Source organism: Anastrepha ludens, chromosome 4 (assembly GCF_028408465.1).
Source record: "Anastrepha ludens isolate Willacy chromosome 4, idAnaLude1.1, whole genome shotgun sequence".
Classification (NCBI taxonomy): Eukaryota; Metazoa; Arthropoda; class Insecta; order Diptera; family Tephritidae; genus Anastrepha; species Anastrepha ludens.
Window position 1 is genome coordinate 120112799 of NC_071500.1, and position 17447 is coordinate 120130245.

The 17447-nt window shown below is 37.3% G+C and overlaps 1 protein-coding gene across 1 annotated transcript in view; it reads left to right on the forward strand.

Moving 5' to 3' along the window:
* Window positions 1–17447, forward strand: part of LOC128860894 (bicaudal D-related protein homolog) — a 111121-nt gene that overhangs the window by 6625 nt on the left and 87049 nt on the right. The window contains exon 2 of the mRNA XM_054098687.1: window positions 3996–4630. Coding sequence (XP_053954662.1) covers window positions 4202–4630 — 429 coding nt within the window. The 5' untranslated portion in view covers window positions 3996–4201. The remainder of the gene's footprint in view (window positions 1–3995; window positions 4631–17447) is intronic.

The following is a 17447-nucleotide window of genomic DNA, read 5'->3' on the forward strand; positions in this document are numbered from 1 at the left end:
TGGCGTTGTTATTGTTTTTTGACGTCGTTGATGTGAATCGTCTTCAAGGCTTGTGCAACCACGTTTAATTTCAGCAACCCATCTTTCTCCTGTACTAATTGATGGCGAAATGTCCTTCTGCACTTTCAATATTTGTTCAAAAATTTCCTTTGCTTTTGAATCTTCCAAAAATAAAAAAATCAATCACTGCTTGTAAACAAAGAGTGTACCAAGAAAACAAAAAAATAGGCTAGTATCGAACCGGAAAACTTATTGAACAACCTAGTATAATTCTTGGTGAGTACATATGTAGATTTCACAAGCCGCACTATTTGTTGTATATATTTTTTTTGCTGGTGTATTAGGAGCTGTGAAGTGAAATGTGTGAGCGGCCTGTACTACTACAAGCGATGTTGCTGCAAACAAACCTTTCAGAGTGGTTTTGAAATAGTAAAACGTTACTAATGAATCAAAAACAACACTTTTACGACTTTCCTAATATAATAGAATAGAGCAAATATGGCAAATAGCACGACAAATGTGAACTCTCTAATTATTTGTTAAGTAATTGGCCGACCCCTACCTCCAAAGTGTGGTGTGCTTCATGAAGATCCGTTCTTATTATATATTCCACATATATTTTTTCGTTTTCTCATTATTCGGCTTGTGAATTTTTTCTCCTATATTAACATTCTGAAATTCTATTTTCTTTCCTTCTCGTGTCACAGAATGTGGCTGTGAAATAAAGACTATTTTCGCTTAAGAATTCTGATGACGAGATAGCGCACATTTTATACCAGTTTCTCCAAAATCCTCTACTTATAGTGGTTTTGTTTCAGCCAAAAAATGTTGCCTGTTCATTGTATTCTACTTCTTTCGTGTTCGATTTGAAAAATGCCACACTGACAGATGAGCCAAACTGTGTCCTTTGAGAAGCCTTGTCAGGAAAGTTTTTCGCCCTTGAAAGCAGCTTAGGGGGCCAACGTTAAAATAATATTCGGAAATGCGTGTGCTAGACTACGATTAATGTTTTGTACCCTTTCCTGAGTAAGCAAAACACATGCTTGTTTACAGGATTAAGTGCAACACCGCTGAAGAGTAACATTCTTTCGGGGATACCAAAACACTATTAATTAAACGTCATGCGACAGTGATTCTAATGGCCCGCGTAGCAAAGGATTTGATACCTCATAAAGATAATACTTTATTTCCATGGCCGTGAAACGAAGTGTCTGACCCGCAAAAAGTATTGAGTGTAACTATGACATCTGTCACTCAATATCCTAAGTATCTACTCCGCCGTAACGCCTCAACCAGGTAGAGCAAACCGTCGCCTTACTCTTGAGACAAGGTTGAATTGTATTGAGCACAGCCCTAAAAACCGTACTATCAGTTGTTTTTTAGCTTTAGATGGGAGTCATCATGAATCGTTTAACGCCAGAACAGCGCTTCCAAATTGGGGAAATTTACTTTGATAAAAAATTAATAAATCTTTACGCGAAGTTCATAGAGCACTGGCGGCATCATCGGTTTTTATATCTTTCGAAAAGAGGAAGGAGCAGCTGTTATTGTGAATGCCCAACGCAATCGGGCCATGCTGACTGAGTTTTTGTTTCCAAAAACTATTCAGCTAAACATTGACAACATTTAGTTCCAACAAGGCGGGGCGACTTGCCATACAGCTCGCTTAACAATCGATTTATTGCAACCATTGATGCCATATGGCCAAATTTAGTGGGTTTGGTTCTTGAAAGGAGTTTATTCTAAATATTTAATATATCATATTATATATAATCATAGAGTTAAAGGTGTTGGAGTAACTATGTAAATTTGCATGTCTATTACACACTGCGGCGCGTAACTAATTTCATAAATAATAATAATTATTATTATTATTAGTATGTTATTTCACACAGCATTGGTTTTTTATATGATCACTGGTGCACATGTAGAAAATGATCTGACATCCTGGCATTTTATAATTCCGATGACATACATACACATATATAATGATTGTGTTCACGTACACTATAGCTTTTAACATCAACAAACTATCATGTTTTGGTGCCTTCGTACCCAAAGCACTTGCAAAGAAGGTGAAATTCTGAGCGAAAAGTGACATTTTATTTTGAATAAAGCCGTCATCGATTTTACCCATGACTTCCTTTTGGCTGCTCGTTCCCCGTTGTGGTTTTTTAGCTCCATCAATCGGAAAAAACCACAGAGAGACTAGCCAGTGAATTCGATGGCTGCTGGATGCAGTTACACGGCGCAAGCCCAAATGATTAACTACAATATCATGAATGAATCTATAAGCAAGTCCTCTGTCAGCTCTCTGACCTAATAGACCTCCTTTCCATTCAATCACTTCACCATTTCGGTTTGGCATATCTGCATATCACTACATTCCCCATATATTCTTAACTAATCCCATGTCTATGGGTCCGGCCAATTCGATGAGAAAACATGTATTTTGTATGAATCTACTGCACGGTGCATGTTTCATACCATTTTTTTGTGAGAAAATATTATTAAAATAAAAAATTTAGAAAAAATCTCTTCGTATATGCCTCGCATCTTCATCTCCAAGACCTATTCGGCACAAAGGCACCTCTCGTACCCAAAGCGGTGTAGGTACGTCAGGTCGCAACAATGACCTGCCAGGAATTGCGTTAGCAGGAAGTCAACCTCGTCACACCTACGACTTAACCATCTTTCTATGTTTGGGATCAAGGCATAGTTCCACCTTCTTTTCGTCGAGTTTTCTCAACGTTCATGCCATTTTCGTAAAGTGTAGCCATCTCTTTCTCGATAATTCCTGATAGATTTGGTCATGGTTACGACCTGTTGAGAATTGCATTAGCAGGAAGTCAACCTCGCCATAGCTTCGATTAAACCATCTTTCGATGCTTGGGATTAATTCATAAATCCAACTTCTTTTTGTCGAGCTTTCCTAATTATCGTGCCTTTTTCATCTCCTCCTCGATAATAGTTTCTAGGTTATTGTTGCACTATTCCATTTGTTTGTAAGCTCTAACTATTTCTCCCTAGCATGTACCCATATGTGTTTGGCGAAGCTCCTTCGGGATGTTAGAAATACTATTTCGATCCCTCCGTCTTGCGGTAAAGCGCCCTTAAACATAAGTGAATCACCATCGCCAAAACTCTTCTTTGAAACCAGCTCCAGTCCTTGTGTAGATCACATGCATATGGGTTAAACCCATCAGGACCATCAAGATTGACTATTTTTCTCCTACGAAAAGATTGCCTGAACATAAAATTGTATTAAAAGTCAAAATTATGTAGAGCCAATATTAGATTTGCGTTCTTTAATTTCTGCCTGGGAATGCTACTGGAAGATTAATGAATGCGATTCATAGTTCATCGATATGCATCGATATGTTCTATGTATAATAATTGGGATAGCTTCGTAGAATTTCTGGCAGTGTGGCACTTATCTCTGTTTCTGAGCTTCTCTTAGCTGGGTTGGCCCTTTATGCTTTGACCATGTGAAGAACTGTCTTAAAAAACGGCGAATAACGACTGCAGACCAATAGATTTTTCCCGCTATTTCAAGGCTACTTAAATCTTCTTCACGGAAAGCTAAAATTCTCCCCTCTACTTCTTCCAAAAATATACTTCTCTTCACCACTTTAAGTAAAATGTCTACAAAGTATCCAAAATGGCAAAATAATCTAAACGTTTTCAATCAATGATTATCCATTGCATTTATTGTCATATACCAGGCGAAATAATCAGTTTCTTACAGTTTCAAACCAAAATAGAACTGAGTATGGAATTCACATTTAGAAATATTTCATTACATCCCAGTCGGAAAAATTTGACCTCATGTTAGTAAAAATATTCAAAAGTTCCTTTAAAGACTGCGTTCATCATTATGCATTACCATATTTGTATGTTTCACAACAGAACCATTCCACCGCAATTGGTTTATAAAATAATTAACCATAAACATACATTTTACTTTCAACTAAATAAATATTATGTCATTTAAGGGATCAACTGGCATTTTAATGTATATTTAAACAAAAAAAGCAAACATTTCGTCTAACTCGCCAATGCTTGAAAACCATTAATTATTAAAAATATAACTGTTACTAAAACAAAGATATAAAAATTAAAGTACCATCTGTGTGAACGTCAAATCAAACTGAAAGATAATCTCATACGTGTACATAATGCTCGCTTGGGTTGATTAGTTATGCATAAACCTCGGATGAATCGTAGATCATTTTATGCCGAACGCGATCGCGATGATCCAACGATGCATCATCACCACACCGATTTGATATCCTCAATAGCTACAAAGCATAATCAGACCACGTTGATGTCGTCGTCGCCGTCGTCGTCAATGTCAATGTCGTCGTCGTCGTCGCCATCATCATCAACGAACATTTTTCATAATTCAAATATTGGTTCAATTAATTTAGAGGATTATATAACAGCTATGGAGGCGCGTTCTAAGGCACTAGATCGTCAACAATCGGAAGTTGATGTGTGGGCACAATTACAACAAAAAGAATCGGATATATTATTGGCAGCGGAATTGGGTAAAGCTTTGCTGGAGAAGAATGAAGAATTAGTGAAGCAGCATGAGAAACTTATCGAGGATTATTCCACGAAAATTGAGGTAAGTGAAAAAATTACCGTTATTTGTTTGGGCATATATTAATTTTTATCTATTTTTTAAGTAAGAAATATTTCTTAAATAGTTATTTCAATTCATAACAAAGAGCTCATAAAATGGCAATGACTGTTTGTGCTTACCATCTTATAGAAGGTGATTCAACCGGCGTTTGGTTTATATTAATTCCGTTATAAATTAAAGAGGAATGAATATATTTAAATAAGCTTTATGTTTTCGTCGCTAGAAAGAGCAAGCCTTGCCAACACATTTTTTTCAAACGACTTCCAAGGCAGACTTTAAAACAAATTTTCGCCGTTTTCGGCTCTTAACTCACCAATCTGGTTGATTGTAGTCATGGTGAAAATATTTTTAAGGGATCAATATCAGACCGTTAGTCGGCTATCAGCGAATTTGACAGAATCAACGTATGGGTGGTGTAGTCCAGGAACGGATCGGTTTGTTTACGAAGCTAACTAAGAATGTGTTACTGATATACGATCACTTCGTTGCCAACGGCAGATTGGACGAGTTAGAAGATCGTTCGGAAATCGGCTGGCGAATCACTGCCGTTACGTTAAGTTAAGCCCCCGCCCCCCACAATTTTGTTTTCATCATAGTTATTGGACAAACCTAATAATCTATCATTTTTGTAAGGGGGCGTCCATAAATTACGTGAGGTGTTTTTTTCAATTTTCTGACCCTCCCTCCCCCCCTGGTGAGATGTCGTGAGATTTTATTCAACCCCCTCCCCCATCCCCCAATCTCACGTGAGATTTTTCAAAATGTGGGTTTCTTATGTAAACGCGTTGGATTGTTATTGTAAAAAGAAAAAAAATTTGCTTCGTGCTTTTATTTACGACTAGTTAAGACTAGTAATCAATATTGCTGAGAGTTATAAGTGTAATAAAAATTTAACAATAGAAGACTTAAATCGTAACTACTGCGATTAAAAAAAGAATATCTACTCTAATTCAGTTCATGGAGAATCATGCGCGGTTTCAAGAGAGACTATTGGGACCAACATGTCCATATGATTTTCAGTAAAATCATGTGCTCCTTCAACTTCGTTCTAATCTAGCCACTCTAAGCCGTTGGCGCTTGCGCACAGTAACTCATTAGCTCGTCTTGTGACAATCCGTGAGGGTCGCACTTTGCGGAACATACGCGCTTGCTTAGCTGGTGCAATGTGAGCTGCTCTCCTGTGCTCTGCAGCTCTTGTGATAGATGCGAAGTAAATACCGCATGTACTGCAGCATATTTTCTCTAAATCATCACGTATACTTGGGCAATAGAGATCAATAGGCGTGCTGATGAAGGCATTCAGCGGTTGAATCGGTACGCGTATTAGAAATGGAGCAAATGATTTTCCGTCATGTTCTTTAAAGTCCGGAATGGTCAAACGTCAACCTGAGTGATAGGGCGTTCGGCTCATAGTGGCGCGAAAACAACCGACGGGTTACACTGTACCGCAAATTCAGATTAAATTGAGCTATTTGGTATAAAACAAATATGGTGGTTTGACAGTAGTAATGTATAACGTCGAAGTATGAATGAAATTATTTTCTTTCGAACGAATTAGTGAATGATCTTAATCATACTACGATTACGCTTGAGATTAAATCTTAAGCATGTACAATTTTTTTGTTTCAATCAGAACGTAAGATTCTCTCCAACGTAAGATTAGATGAGATTTGACTCGACCCCCTCCCCCCCCTAAAACATCTCACGTAATTTATGGACGCCCCCTAACATTTATCTTTAGTGGTGCCCCACAGTAAATAGTCTAAAAAAGTCAAAATGAAAATTATAGGGGACCAATTGACATCATCGCTTCGAGTGATTATTGGATTTTCGAAGAAGATCGAATGTTTTTCATATTTCTGATCTTTTGTTCAAGTAAAGAGTCCCTTTTTTTAAATCGATTGTACAATTTCCCATGCGATTGTGCGTGATTCCTATGCGTTGGAACACGAGCTCGAAACCCATTGTGGGTATGAACAACCAAATGAAAAAATTGTTTCTAATAGCGCGCGGTCTAGCTCAGCAGACAATAATAAAGAAACACAAGATTCTTACTAAAAAAACCCAACCATTCAGAGAGACATACGTAGGTAGGTAGGTTAGATGGCAAGAGTACCACGGGTACTTGTAGTGTACAAATAGCACCAGAGAGCCGTTTTGATACCATAATGTTGGACACTACCTGCGAAAGATTACAAAGCTTAAAGGAAGAAAAACCATCTACATCCATCCAGAGTTGTGGATGTAGTGGAGAAGATAAAAGGGATCCCAGCTGGAGAAATGCCTCAAGCCATCCCCAAAAGGCTCACAAAGAAACCTCAAACGCTTAGCCGTCAAACCTAGACATTTGCAAAGAAAGTGTTCAACAGTCTCTGCCTCTGCAGGATCCTCACAGCTTCTAGAATGGGAGTTGTACGGAAGTCAAAGCTTCCCCGCATGAGTTCCGATCACCCTGTCACAGGTGGTCGTCGACCGGTATGCGTTTGGGAATTAATGGCGGGGGATGCCCAGCACTTTAAGCGTCCTGACGTACTGAGCCAAAGTGCTTTTGAAATTGTGTAGCTTCCGTTAAGAACGGTCAAAGCAGATGCAGAAACCGGTTGTCGACCCTTCCAGGCAGAGGAGGCATATAAAGGTAGATCCCTCCATTTGTGGAACAACAAGAATAACAACAACACGCACACCACAAGTTGACCAAAAGCGGCCAAACATCTAAGAAAGCATGCACATGCCAATTATACTTACATATATATAAACATGTTTGTATAAGTATATGCATAGCTCCCCTCCTGTACTCGTAGTTTGTCTAGCATTGAAAACTGGAGTCATTGACTATTAACTTCCTTAGTTTCTTCAACTTTTCCGAAATAGATAACCAAACTACATTCATACACATATACACACATACTTATAAACGTACGCAGCAATCGTTTGTCAACAAAGAAAGGTAAAATAGCAGAAGCAATATAAAGTATAACTAACCTCTGACGAGGCCACTATGTTAATTACTCCCGCTGCGTTGGGGGCGTTAGCTTAGCGCAGGCTATTTACGCAGGAGCTACGAGCCGTTCGCTGTTCATGACACACCTTGAACCTAACGACGGAACGTTTATCAAATATCAACTAAATATGCGTGCACCTACCCACATACAAACAGGAATTTTATACTGGACATATTAGAAAAGTGGGCACAAAAGAGTTACTTTGACGCAGCGAAATTTCAGTGAACGTCATCAAATATAAGGGATGGGGTTGTGATCATAAAAACCATTGACCGAACCAATAAAAACACTACTAAACCCATTTCATCACTTTTCCATTTCTGAGAAAAGGAAAAGTTGTAAAACCAACAAACCTAAAACAATAATGCAACTAAAAGCAAAATTCGATAGTAAAATATATGCAATGCATATGTTTGTATGTATGTGCATATGTACAGTAACTTTCACACATATATCAAAAGTTCAAGGCCAATCCACACGAATTACACGGCCGATTGCCGCCGAACTCAGTAGACAACACGCCATACTCGTACTACCACACTTACACCTCTACTATGTCTAAATTTCTTTGAAAACACAACGCCTCGTGGCTCGTGAAAAGCGCTATAGGTGCAGTTAAATTTTTGATAGACTTTTTGTAATGCTCGCTACACCTGTCGTTCATATTAGCTTCGATGGGAGAGCGTCTATGGTGTCAACTATTCACCAGGCAAGTAACGCAATTTCGGTCTGTTGGGGGTCCGCTGATAATGCGCCTTGGCTCGTGTCGCTGAAAATGCGCGCTTGAAGTGTCGCCGAAGAGATAACAATTTCAAAACACACATTCACAAACTCTTTAACGCATATTTACCTATGTGCGCATTTATATATTTACATATGCATATATAAGTGGCTGATGTAGGTGAGTGTGATTTTGCTTGATAGGAAATTGTGGGTTCAAGGACAACCTCTTGACGAGAAACTATAAATTATTAAAAGTTATTGAATTTTATGGTACGAAAAGGGTGCATATTTAGTGCATTTCTGCGACAAAAAATTTGTTATAAGAACTGACTGCTGTTAGAAGGCAGTTTTGGTGTACTTCAGTATAGGTTGAGCTATTTTTTGAAATCTTTGTTTAAGAGGTCGTTTGTACTTCAAAAGCGTAGTCTGGTGTACAAGGAAATGTCATACGAAAGTTTTTCATTGCAGGAACGAGGTTTTACTTTGTCTTTGAAGGTGTGAAGCTCGAGCTAAGCTTTCATGATTTCATTTTGGCATTAAGGTTCTAATGGCACAAGCCCCACAATACAACAATCCATATATCAATCCAAATGCACGAGGTGTGTTCTCAAAGTATCGCGAATTTTGAATTTTCGCAGGTTACGTATATTAGAATTTCGTTTTTTTTTTTGTGGCGATATGTTGGTACTCATGTCTTTCACTCATGCCGACGAGTTCGGCCATTTTGAATGTTCAGTTAATTAATCGTATGAATAAAAGCCTATATTTTTTTATCTATATTTCTATTTGTATTTGGTGTTGTGCAAACTTAAGTGATTCTTTCTTATATTTTCTTGTTGAGATAATGCTTTTGAAAAATTATATTCAAAATCAATTTTGTTTCCGCGATAAAACAATAGCACATCAACTATTTTTCTTTTAGTTTTGGAATGTTGAGTTTTTGAATAGCTCATCGTCTAACGTCTACTAATGAAGTGACTAAGGCGAAGCTCAAATTAACCCGTTAAGTTTGTTAGGAAACACTATTGCAAATATTAATGAAAACCCTTACAGATCTGTTTCTCTCATTCAAAATTAAAGTACGATATTTTCCGTATATTTGTGTTACTGGCTTCTTCCCACGGTGGCAGGTATTCGTTTTCAATGATTCTGCTGACTGAATTCAATTTGAACAAGAGACTCCGTTTCATTGACTTTGAAGTCATCGGCCTATTGCGGCGTATTACCATTTGCCTACGGCTTAAAAACCAACAAGAAGAAGTGTGGCGGTTTCAAAATGAACGATTTTTGGACTCAATTCACATCGCCTCCTAAAAACAGTAGTTTGAATATTGTTGTAAATGTTTCTGATATTGTGTTTCTGTTCAGTAAGGTTTGGCAAGTTCTCATGAATTGTTTAGCGCCAGAACAGCGCTTTCAAATTGTGGAAATTTACCTAAAAAAGAAGAAGGCATCGAAATGCCGATTCGTCGTAGTTCTCCACTTGTTGGCCTTTGTATTACTTGGAAAATTTTACGAAATAGTTCAGCCTGGATTTGCAGCACTCAACTACCCTTGAAGTGGTTGGAGGGCTGTCTAAGGGCATGGGCATAGCTTTGCAGTTGCTGCAAGTACATACAGATCTGCTTCTCTTGGCGTTTGTAAATATCTTCGGCTCTTTTTAACATTTATATAAATTTACCTTTTTCTTTTTTAAGATAAAATATAATTTTCAGCAAATTTTTTTTTTGCAATTTTTTTATTTCAAAAGCATTGGAAATTTTTTTCTTTTGTCATTTTTGGAAAACTGCTTAACTTAATTTTTGCTTTAATGGTTGAGATGGGATTCCCATAACTTTTCGAGTTACAAATGTATGTATTTACATATCCACAAGTACAGCTGCATGCTTACAATGGACCAAGACAAAAGGTACATTGTTTATATTTTGCTCAATACTGTTTGCCACTATCATCGTGAGTGTTATGACTGACAGGTACAATATGAAAAACAGTCTTTCTAACCAAATAAACGACAACGAAAACAGGTAAACAAACAAAGGTACAACAAAAAAAAAAACGAAAGCACACGAGTGGAGTGAATATAATGGTGGCATAATCAATGGAAATGCGCAATAAAGGGGAAATATGAAATAAAATGGGGTAGTTAGCTCATGCAGCTCGATAGGGGTAATCGAACGATTGACAGAGGAGATAGTTTTTGTAAAGACGACAGCGTGGGTAGAACGCAAATAACCTAGGAAACATTCATTTTAATTAAACGCAAAAATCGATAATAATAATTTGTTGGAACGACATAAAAGAACATATGTATGCAGTTGTATAAAAATATATAATTGAGGTTCTCAGTATACCCTGCGCAGGCGTAGTTTAATGCATTTTTTATGAGTTATGAAAAGTTTCACATGAAGGACCCTAAGACATTTAACGAAATGAACCAAAATCATATTTTTCAGGTATTTTGTTATTTTATGAAAAAGGGGATTTATTTGAAATTTTTGATGTTATTTAACAGAAGCTCTCAAAAATTATTCTCCTTAAGGAGCAAATCTTATTGTATAATAAATTCAAATACTCATAAAGAAATATTAAACGCAAAGTTCAGGTTGTTTTTTCAAATCGGGTATAACGCCATAAAATTTTTCATAAAACAATAAAAATTAACTTCATAAGGATTAGAATGTTTTCAGAAATGGTTCCTTTTAAAAATAATCAAACTTAAGAATACTATGAAAAAAACTTGTTTACTGGCTTTTAAAATTGTTTGAATGTCGTAGAAGCACGCAGTTGAATAAATACAGAATAACCGATCATTGTGATACGATTACTCAGTACAAAGGAAAGAAAATGGGGAATAACAGAAAGGAAAAATTAAAAAATAAACGAATTTATGGGCCTTGGAGGTATTAGAAACTGTTTGAGTTATCACGCCCACCGTTTTGAAAAATGCGGTTTCTAGAAAAACACAAAAAATACAAAAAGTATAGTTAAGGAGCAGACTCCTCAGCGTTCCCCCAACAACTAACCACAAACAGTCTTATGTATTATAATATGCCAGGTTAAAAGCTTTTCCATTATTGGGAGTTATGACTTACCTAGCACTCTCGATCGTCTCCATTTCAAGCGTTGTCAAACAATTGATCTCATGAGTGTACTACTTAGTTAGTTCTATCCGATTAGTTTTGACTCGGAGCTCTAATAATATACCAGCTGTGGCTAACGGAGATAACGGTGTGAAAGACATTTTTGGGAGTTCCTATTCATTTACATACAACCACGTTCAGTAGTATGCACCCCTCCCTTTCCCTACAACGCGAATCTTCCATTAATCGAAACAGTCTCACACCTTGTTCATTTTAATGTAGAACCGGATCCAAAAAGCGATTCGTCCATCTCTGAGATGATGTATTTGACAGTGTCTTTCTCTATTGCTACTGTTGACGACGACAATATTGGAATACAAAAATTTTGCGATTCAATATCAAAATTTGTATACAATTTATCTCACACTTTGTTTGCTGCGGCGCCCATGCGCTTTGGCTATTGGCAGATCTTGATTGGTGAATGAAAGAGAAACAGAGATGAGAAAGTGGAAAATGGGTTGTCTTTCGCAACAGTTACACTTAACATTTTTAGGGACTCCCAGAAACAAACATTCGAATTTTAATAAAGACACGACAGCTACCGGCGTAGCCGGCTGGGTTTGCGCGTGTCTACCATTCAGTAATATCCGAACTCGAAACCCCGAGAGAATGAATAAGCTTTTTCTAATAACGATCACAAGCCTTCAAATGTATTTCTTCATAAAAATTCAGATTTTTTGGGTAATATTTGTTATTTTTCTGCAGAACTATTCATGAACCTTTCAAATGTTGGAAGCAACTGCGTCGTAACTCGGTCATTTAGATTTTACATACCCCCACAATTAAAGGTGCAATGGTGTGATATCATACGATCTTGGTGGCCAATCCACTGGTCTGATGCAGTAAGTCCATTGTTTCATGGACTGTTTGGCAAGTAGCGCCGCCTTGTTAGAACCAAATGCTGTGGAGATCACGGTTTTGGTTCCGGAATCATAAAATCGTTTATCATGGCGCGATAGTGTTCGCCATTCACTATTACATTGGCGCCAGCCTCTTCTTTTAAGAAATGTGGGCCGATGATTCCTTCAGCCCATAGGCCGCACCAAACGGGTTTTTTCAATGGATGTAATGTTTGTTTTTGAATGACTTCGGTTTGCTCTTCAGCCTAAATATGTAAATTTTTCTTATCGATGTAGCCATTAAGCCAAAAATAGGTCTAATCGCTGAGCAAAACAAATAGGCCTGAGCGCACGATGAACACTTTTCGCAGAGCGTCAATTATCGTAATACAATTCTATGAAGTGTAAACATTGTTGGGGCGTAAGTCTTTCCATGATGAAATGTCAATGAATACTGAAAAAAATTATGTATTTAGTTTGACAGTAGTCACGCGTGTTCTGTCAAAAAACCTTACTGTAAAAGTGCCTCCAATCTGATCACCCTTACAAGTGCAGCTAAATAATTAATACAAAAAGAATATACTTTAAAAGATAAAACTTGAACTGCACTTGAATCGGCGGTATTTTTTCATGAAACCAACCAGTGGGCATGGCCCAAATCATTTAGCCAAACGACCGATTCATCACTTTACCAAATGCTAACAGTCGCTACCTTCGAAAGCTGGCAACTTACAACAATTTACAACTACAATTGTTAACAATTTCTGCTCGGCGCTTGCTAGCCCAACACCTAACCTAAGACAACCACACACATACACACATACATAGTCGTAGCTTGCATTGGAAGCGCGTTGACTGCTCAAATTGCTGCTGTTTTTTTTTTTTTATTTCAGTGTCGATTGAATTCTCCAATTGCAATAACTAACCAGCAACTAACCATGAACATACATGCTCACATATTTACACGATTGGTGTTGTTAAAGAATTATTTCAATTTTGATGCATAAAAAAGTGATAGCGGCCTGCAGTCATTTTAAAGCCACTCAAATTCAATTGATTGTCGGTGATAGAGAAAACTTGAAACGAACAACTTTACAAGAGGAGTAGTGTTAAAACAGTTTCTTGTTTGCTTTTATTTAAAAATACATACAAATTAGCTGCACGTATTGCCATTTATAAAAAAGCAGTTTATATGTATGTGTGAATGCTAAATATACTTGTTGTATATACATTTGACCTCTCGCAGGCTAGTCAGCTGATTCGTACTTGACTTATTTATTCCTCAATAAAAGCATGTCTTCACTTTGCATAAGTATGTATGTAATTATATACCTTAAGATAAATAAATATGGATGTGTTTAAACGCATACAAAGAGAATCATTAACATTTTGAACTGAACTAACGAATCATTAATCAATCGATTTGTATAGATTTTAAAGATGAGTTGAAAGTGAATTTATTTCAATTTGGAGATGAGAGAATTAAAAGTGAAACGGCTTTTAGCGGCTGTCAGAATTTGCTTTTGTACCATTTGAAATATGATGGCTTGCGAGAGGGCTTTAGTATTTCAGTTAATATATACTATATATGTATAAGTATATACAGGGTGCATGCGGTAGTTGAGGACAGACATATATGTGACTATAACTTCCCGAAACCGTCAATTTTCTTTTTTGCTCTTTTTCAGTTAAGGCATGGAGGGCTACAACTTAACTCACGAAATGAAGAGGCATGCACACCCATTTAGAAATCTCTAATTTTCTTAAGTGCGCCCGTTCATTTGTTCATAAAGTTCGCCGTGAATTAGAAACATCAGGCAAGGATGCAGAATCTGTTTGCCAAACGCAAAACGCAACACGCACGCAAGCGATCATTGACGAGGACCCTTGAAAATCAAAAAGGGCCCTTGAGAGATAGTTTCATGTTTCTGAGGGTCATATCCGTTGAGACGTCTATGAAAATGGGCATGAAGAAGAAAGTTTATGTCCGAACAAACACGAGAACAACGAGTTATCCGATCAAAACGCCTTCTAAACAAAATTAAACACTCTAAAGCGCCGAAATGTCATGTTTCTGATGAAAAATATTTCAGCTGAGACCAAAATACCAAATGGCAGGTAGCAGAAATGATAGATGGCTATGTTCTTATCCTAGAGAGGTTTCTGCCGGCATACGCACGAAGTTTCCACTGTTTTGGTGTTTGATTTTAGGTGTTGTGAGCATTAACAAGGATTTCGAGTAAATTCTGCTGCTATAGACTTCTAAACAGTAGTGAAACTCTGGATTGATAGTGTACGCGGTGACAGCTCCTTCACACAAAGCCATGGCCACACAAGATTGGATGGCTCAAAAGTTAATACTGTACTGTACTGCAAAATGTTCGCAAATTTTGTCCAAAAGAAAAGCTAAGCTTAGTGTGCCGGTTTATCCTATCAGCAATCCCTTTAATCTAACCTAATCTGCGCTTTATCAACTTTTATATCCTTTGCCCTTTTCTCTTTGAGTCGTGTTTGTTTTGCTAGTTTTCCCCGTTTTTTAGTTCTTTTGTTTTTGTAAAAGCATGAAAAATTTCCCATACATTTTGTAGAACGCTGCTGCTTATAGTTCATCGCCGAATATAAAACCGGTTGGGTCCACGGATGTTCAAATATTGTGGGATGGGGGATCGCGTCTACCAGCATGTTGCGGTGACGAAGGTTCAAATAAAATCTATCATGGACTGATTGTTGGTGCTTATCACCGCATAACGAGATCGAGATAACAACATAAACATAAAATTAGACTAATAAGAGAAATTTTCCACTCTTATTAGCTCTTTACGATCGGCAAATTTCTTTGATGGGAGTACCAGCTAGTCGGAGCAAATTAAGCTTTTCGGAGTTATTTGCCCTCCAGTGATTTAAAGCAAATTTATTAGAAAACACAAACTTTGTTGAAACTGTATTATTGTGTTTAACTCAACTGATCTCAGAAATCTTTCCTTTTCTATTAATGACGTCTTTACATTAGACATCCAGACTAGCCGCACCGACTTTTACGACGCAAAAGGTTAAAGCTCGAGAAAGTAAATGCTTCTACTTTGTAACTACTAGTAATTCAGGCCACAGAATACAGATTTAAAGGGCATACATGTATGTATGCATAAGTTTCCGCAGACCGCGTTTATACAGCGCGACTTTTGTTGGCGCAACTTTGCAAATTCTCTCTTGGTGCTGCCCGTCGGGCCCACAAACGTTAACTCCGTTGCTTACAACTGTTTTTGTTTTTCGTTTACTGTCAACAACAACATAGAGAACCCCAAATGAGATACTTGGTACTCCTTAAACTTTCCTCGTCGCCCCCTCTTCGATAAGTTACGAGTTGAAGCAATCAAAGGCAGCGCTGAAGGCAGCCTTAACAACTTTGCATCATGTGGCCGAGCATCATCATGTAGTCATATCATCTAGGGGGCGTTTGATCTTCAATGCTCTGTTCAAATAGGGGGGTGGATTCCGCATGTGAGTAACTGCTACAATTTTCTTCAAAATAAAATAAAAAAACGGCATTTGCCATTTCAAAATTGCATTTTTTTGGCACAGAGGTTGATATGATTAGAGCACAGGCAGAGATAGTCAGATGTTTATACTTCAGCAAAATGATAAACTCTAATCTTTAGAGGTAATAAAATGATGATGCTTAACAGTTACAAGAAGATCCGATGTGGTTTAATACTAGGTAGTTACAGTATCGTTTATAAATCTCTCAAATCTCATTTGTACACCCAATATTACACTAACTACTGACGAGGAGGTAAGTTCAAATTATATTGTCTTGAAAAAGTATTTGAATAGCTATACTCAAACTGGCTAGCGTAGTTCATCAAAATCTCTCACGTATGATCATACAAAATTCTCAAAATAAACTTTCTCCTATAAATACATCAGTAGTTGCACACAATTCCCTCCATTTCCGTTCTTCGTTTCCAACGCTTTCACTACAAAAACATATTTTTTTCATACAAATATACGTCTTTTTTAGGGATATTCGGTTTTTTAAGTACCGAAAATCACGGGATCAGTTAGTACGACTCCCGAACTATTTTAACTTATTCGAGAAAATATTCAATGCTCACTTGAAAACAAGGCGAATTTATTACAGGTGACAGCAAACACATATATGTAAGTAAAACCCTACATGTATTTGTTGTTGCGTTTGGTGCAAGCATCATGTCAAAATCAGCAAGCAAATGTAAACATACGAATGTAAACATACCAATACATAAAAACAAAGCGTATCATTTTGACGTAAGCCATACCTACGGCGAAAAATTCAGCTGGGTGAATGCTGTCACCTTATTAAATCCACCTTGCTTGAAAACTAGTTTTTTTTCGGATTTTATTTGGAATAGTTAGATCAACTTTAAATGCTTAGCTATTCTGATAAACGCCGCGGCTCGAACAGAATGAGTTGGTGCATGACTATCATTCGGTAGTGTCCAGTGTCGAAACACCGAAATGAAGCATCAAATAAGAGAGAATAATTTTTTATTATAACTGTCGTTCCTCGGTTTGCCTCCTTCTGCTATAAAAAAGCCCCTCATAAAAAATATATTTTTTTTTGCTTACGTGCATGCGACGATTTGGTTTTGTCATTTTTTTTCTTTCTTGACAATAAATTGAATACGAAAAAAAAAAAAATTTGTGGAAAGTTACAATTTAGTGTCGTTCCTAGTCAGAACTTCCTAGTCCAACTACCAATTTGTTGACATTCAGGATGCGCCGTTCTTATCCATGCAATTCTGGGTTGTTCCCTCTTTCGTGAACCTTGTGGGCTCTACTCGAGTGCCATTTCAGCGATGCCATTATTTTCCTTTCACAAAGTGTACCCAATCCAACGCCATTTCCGGTATTTAATCCGGACAGTAGCAGGTACTGACTTTGGTAGTGCTAACAGATTGTCATTCGTAATAACTCTGGGCCAGAAAATTTGGCAAATTCGTCAAAGACATTTGTTTACAAAGGTTTGCATACTCTGGCAGATTCTGTTAGGGACTTTCCACGTTTCACAACCCTACAAGAAGACCGCTTTACACTCGTATTAAAAATTTTAAATAAT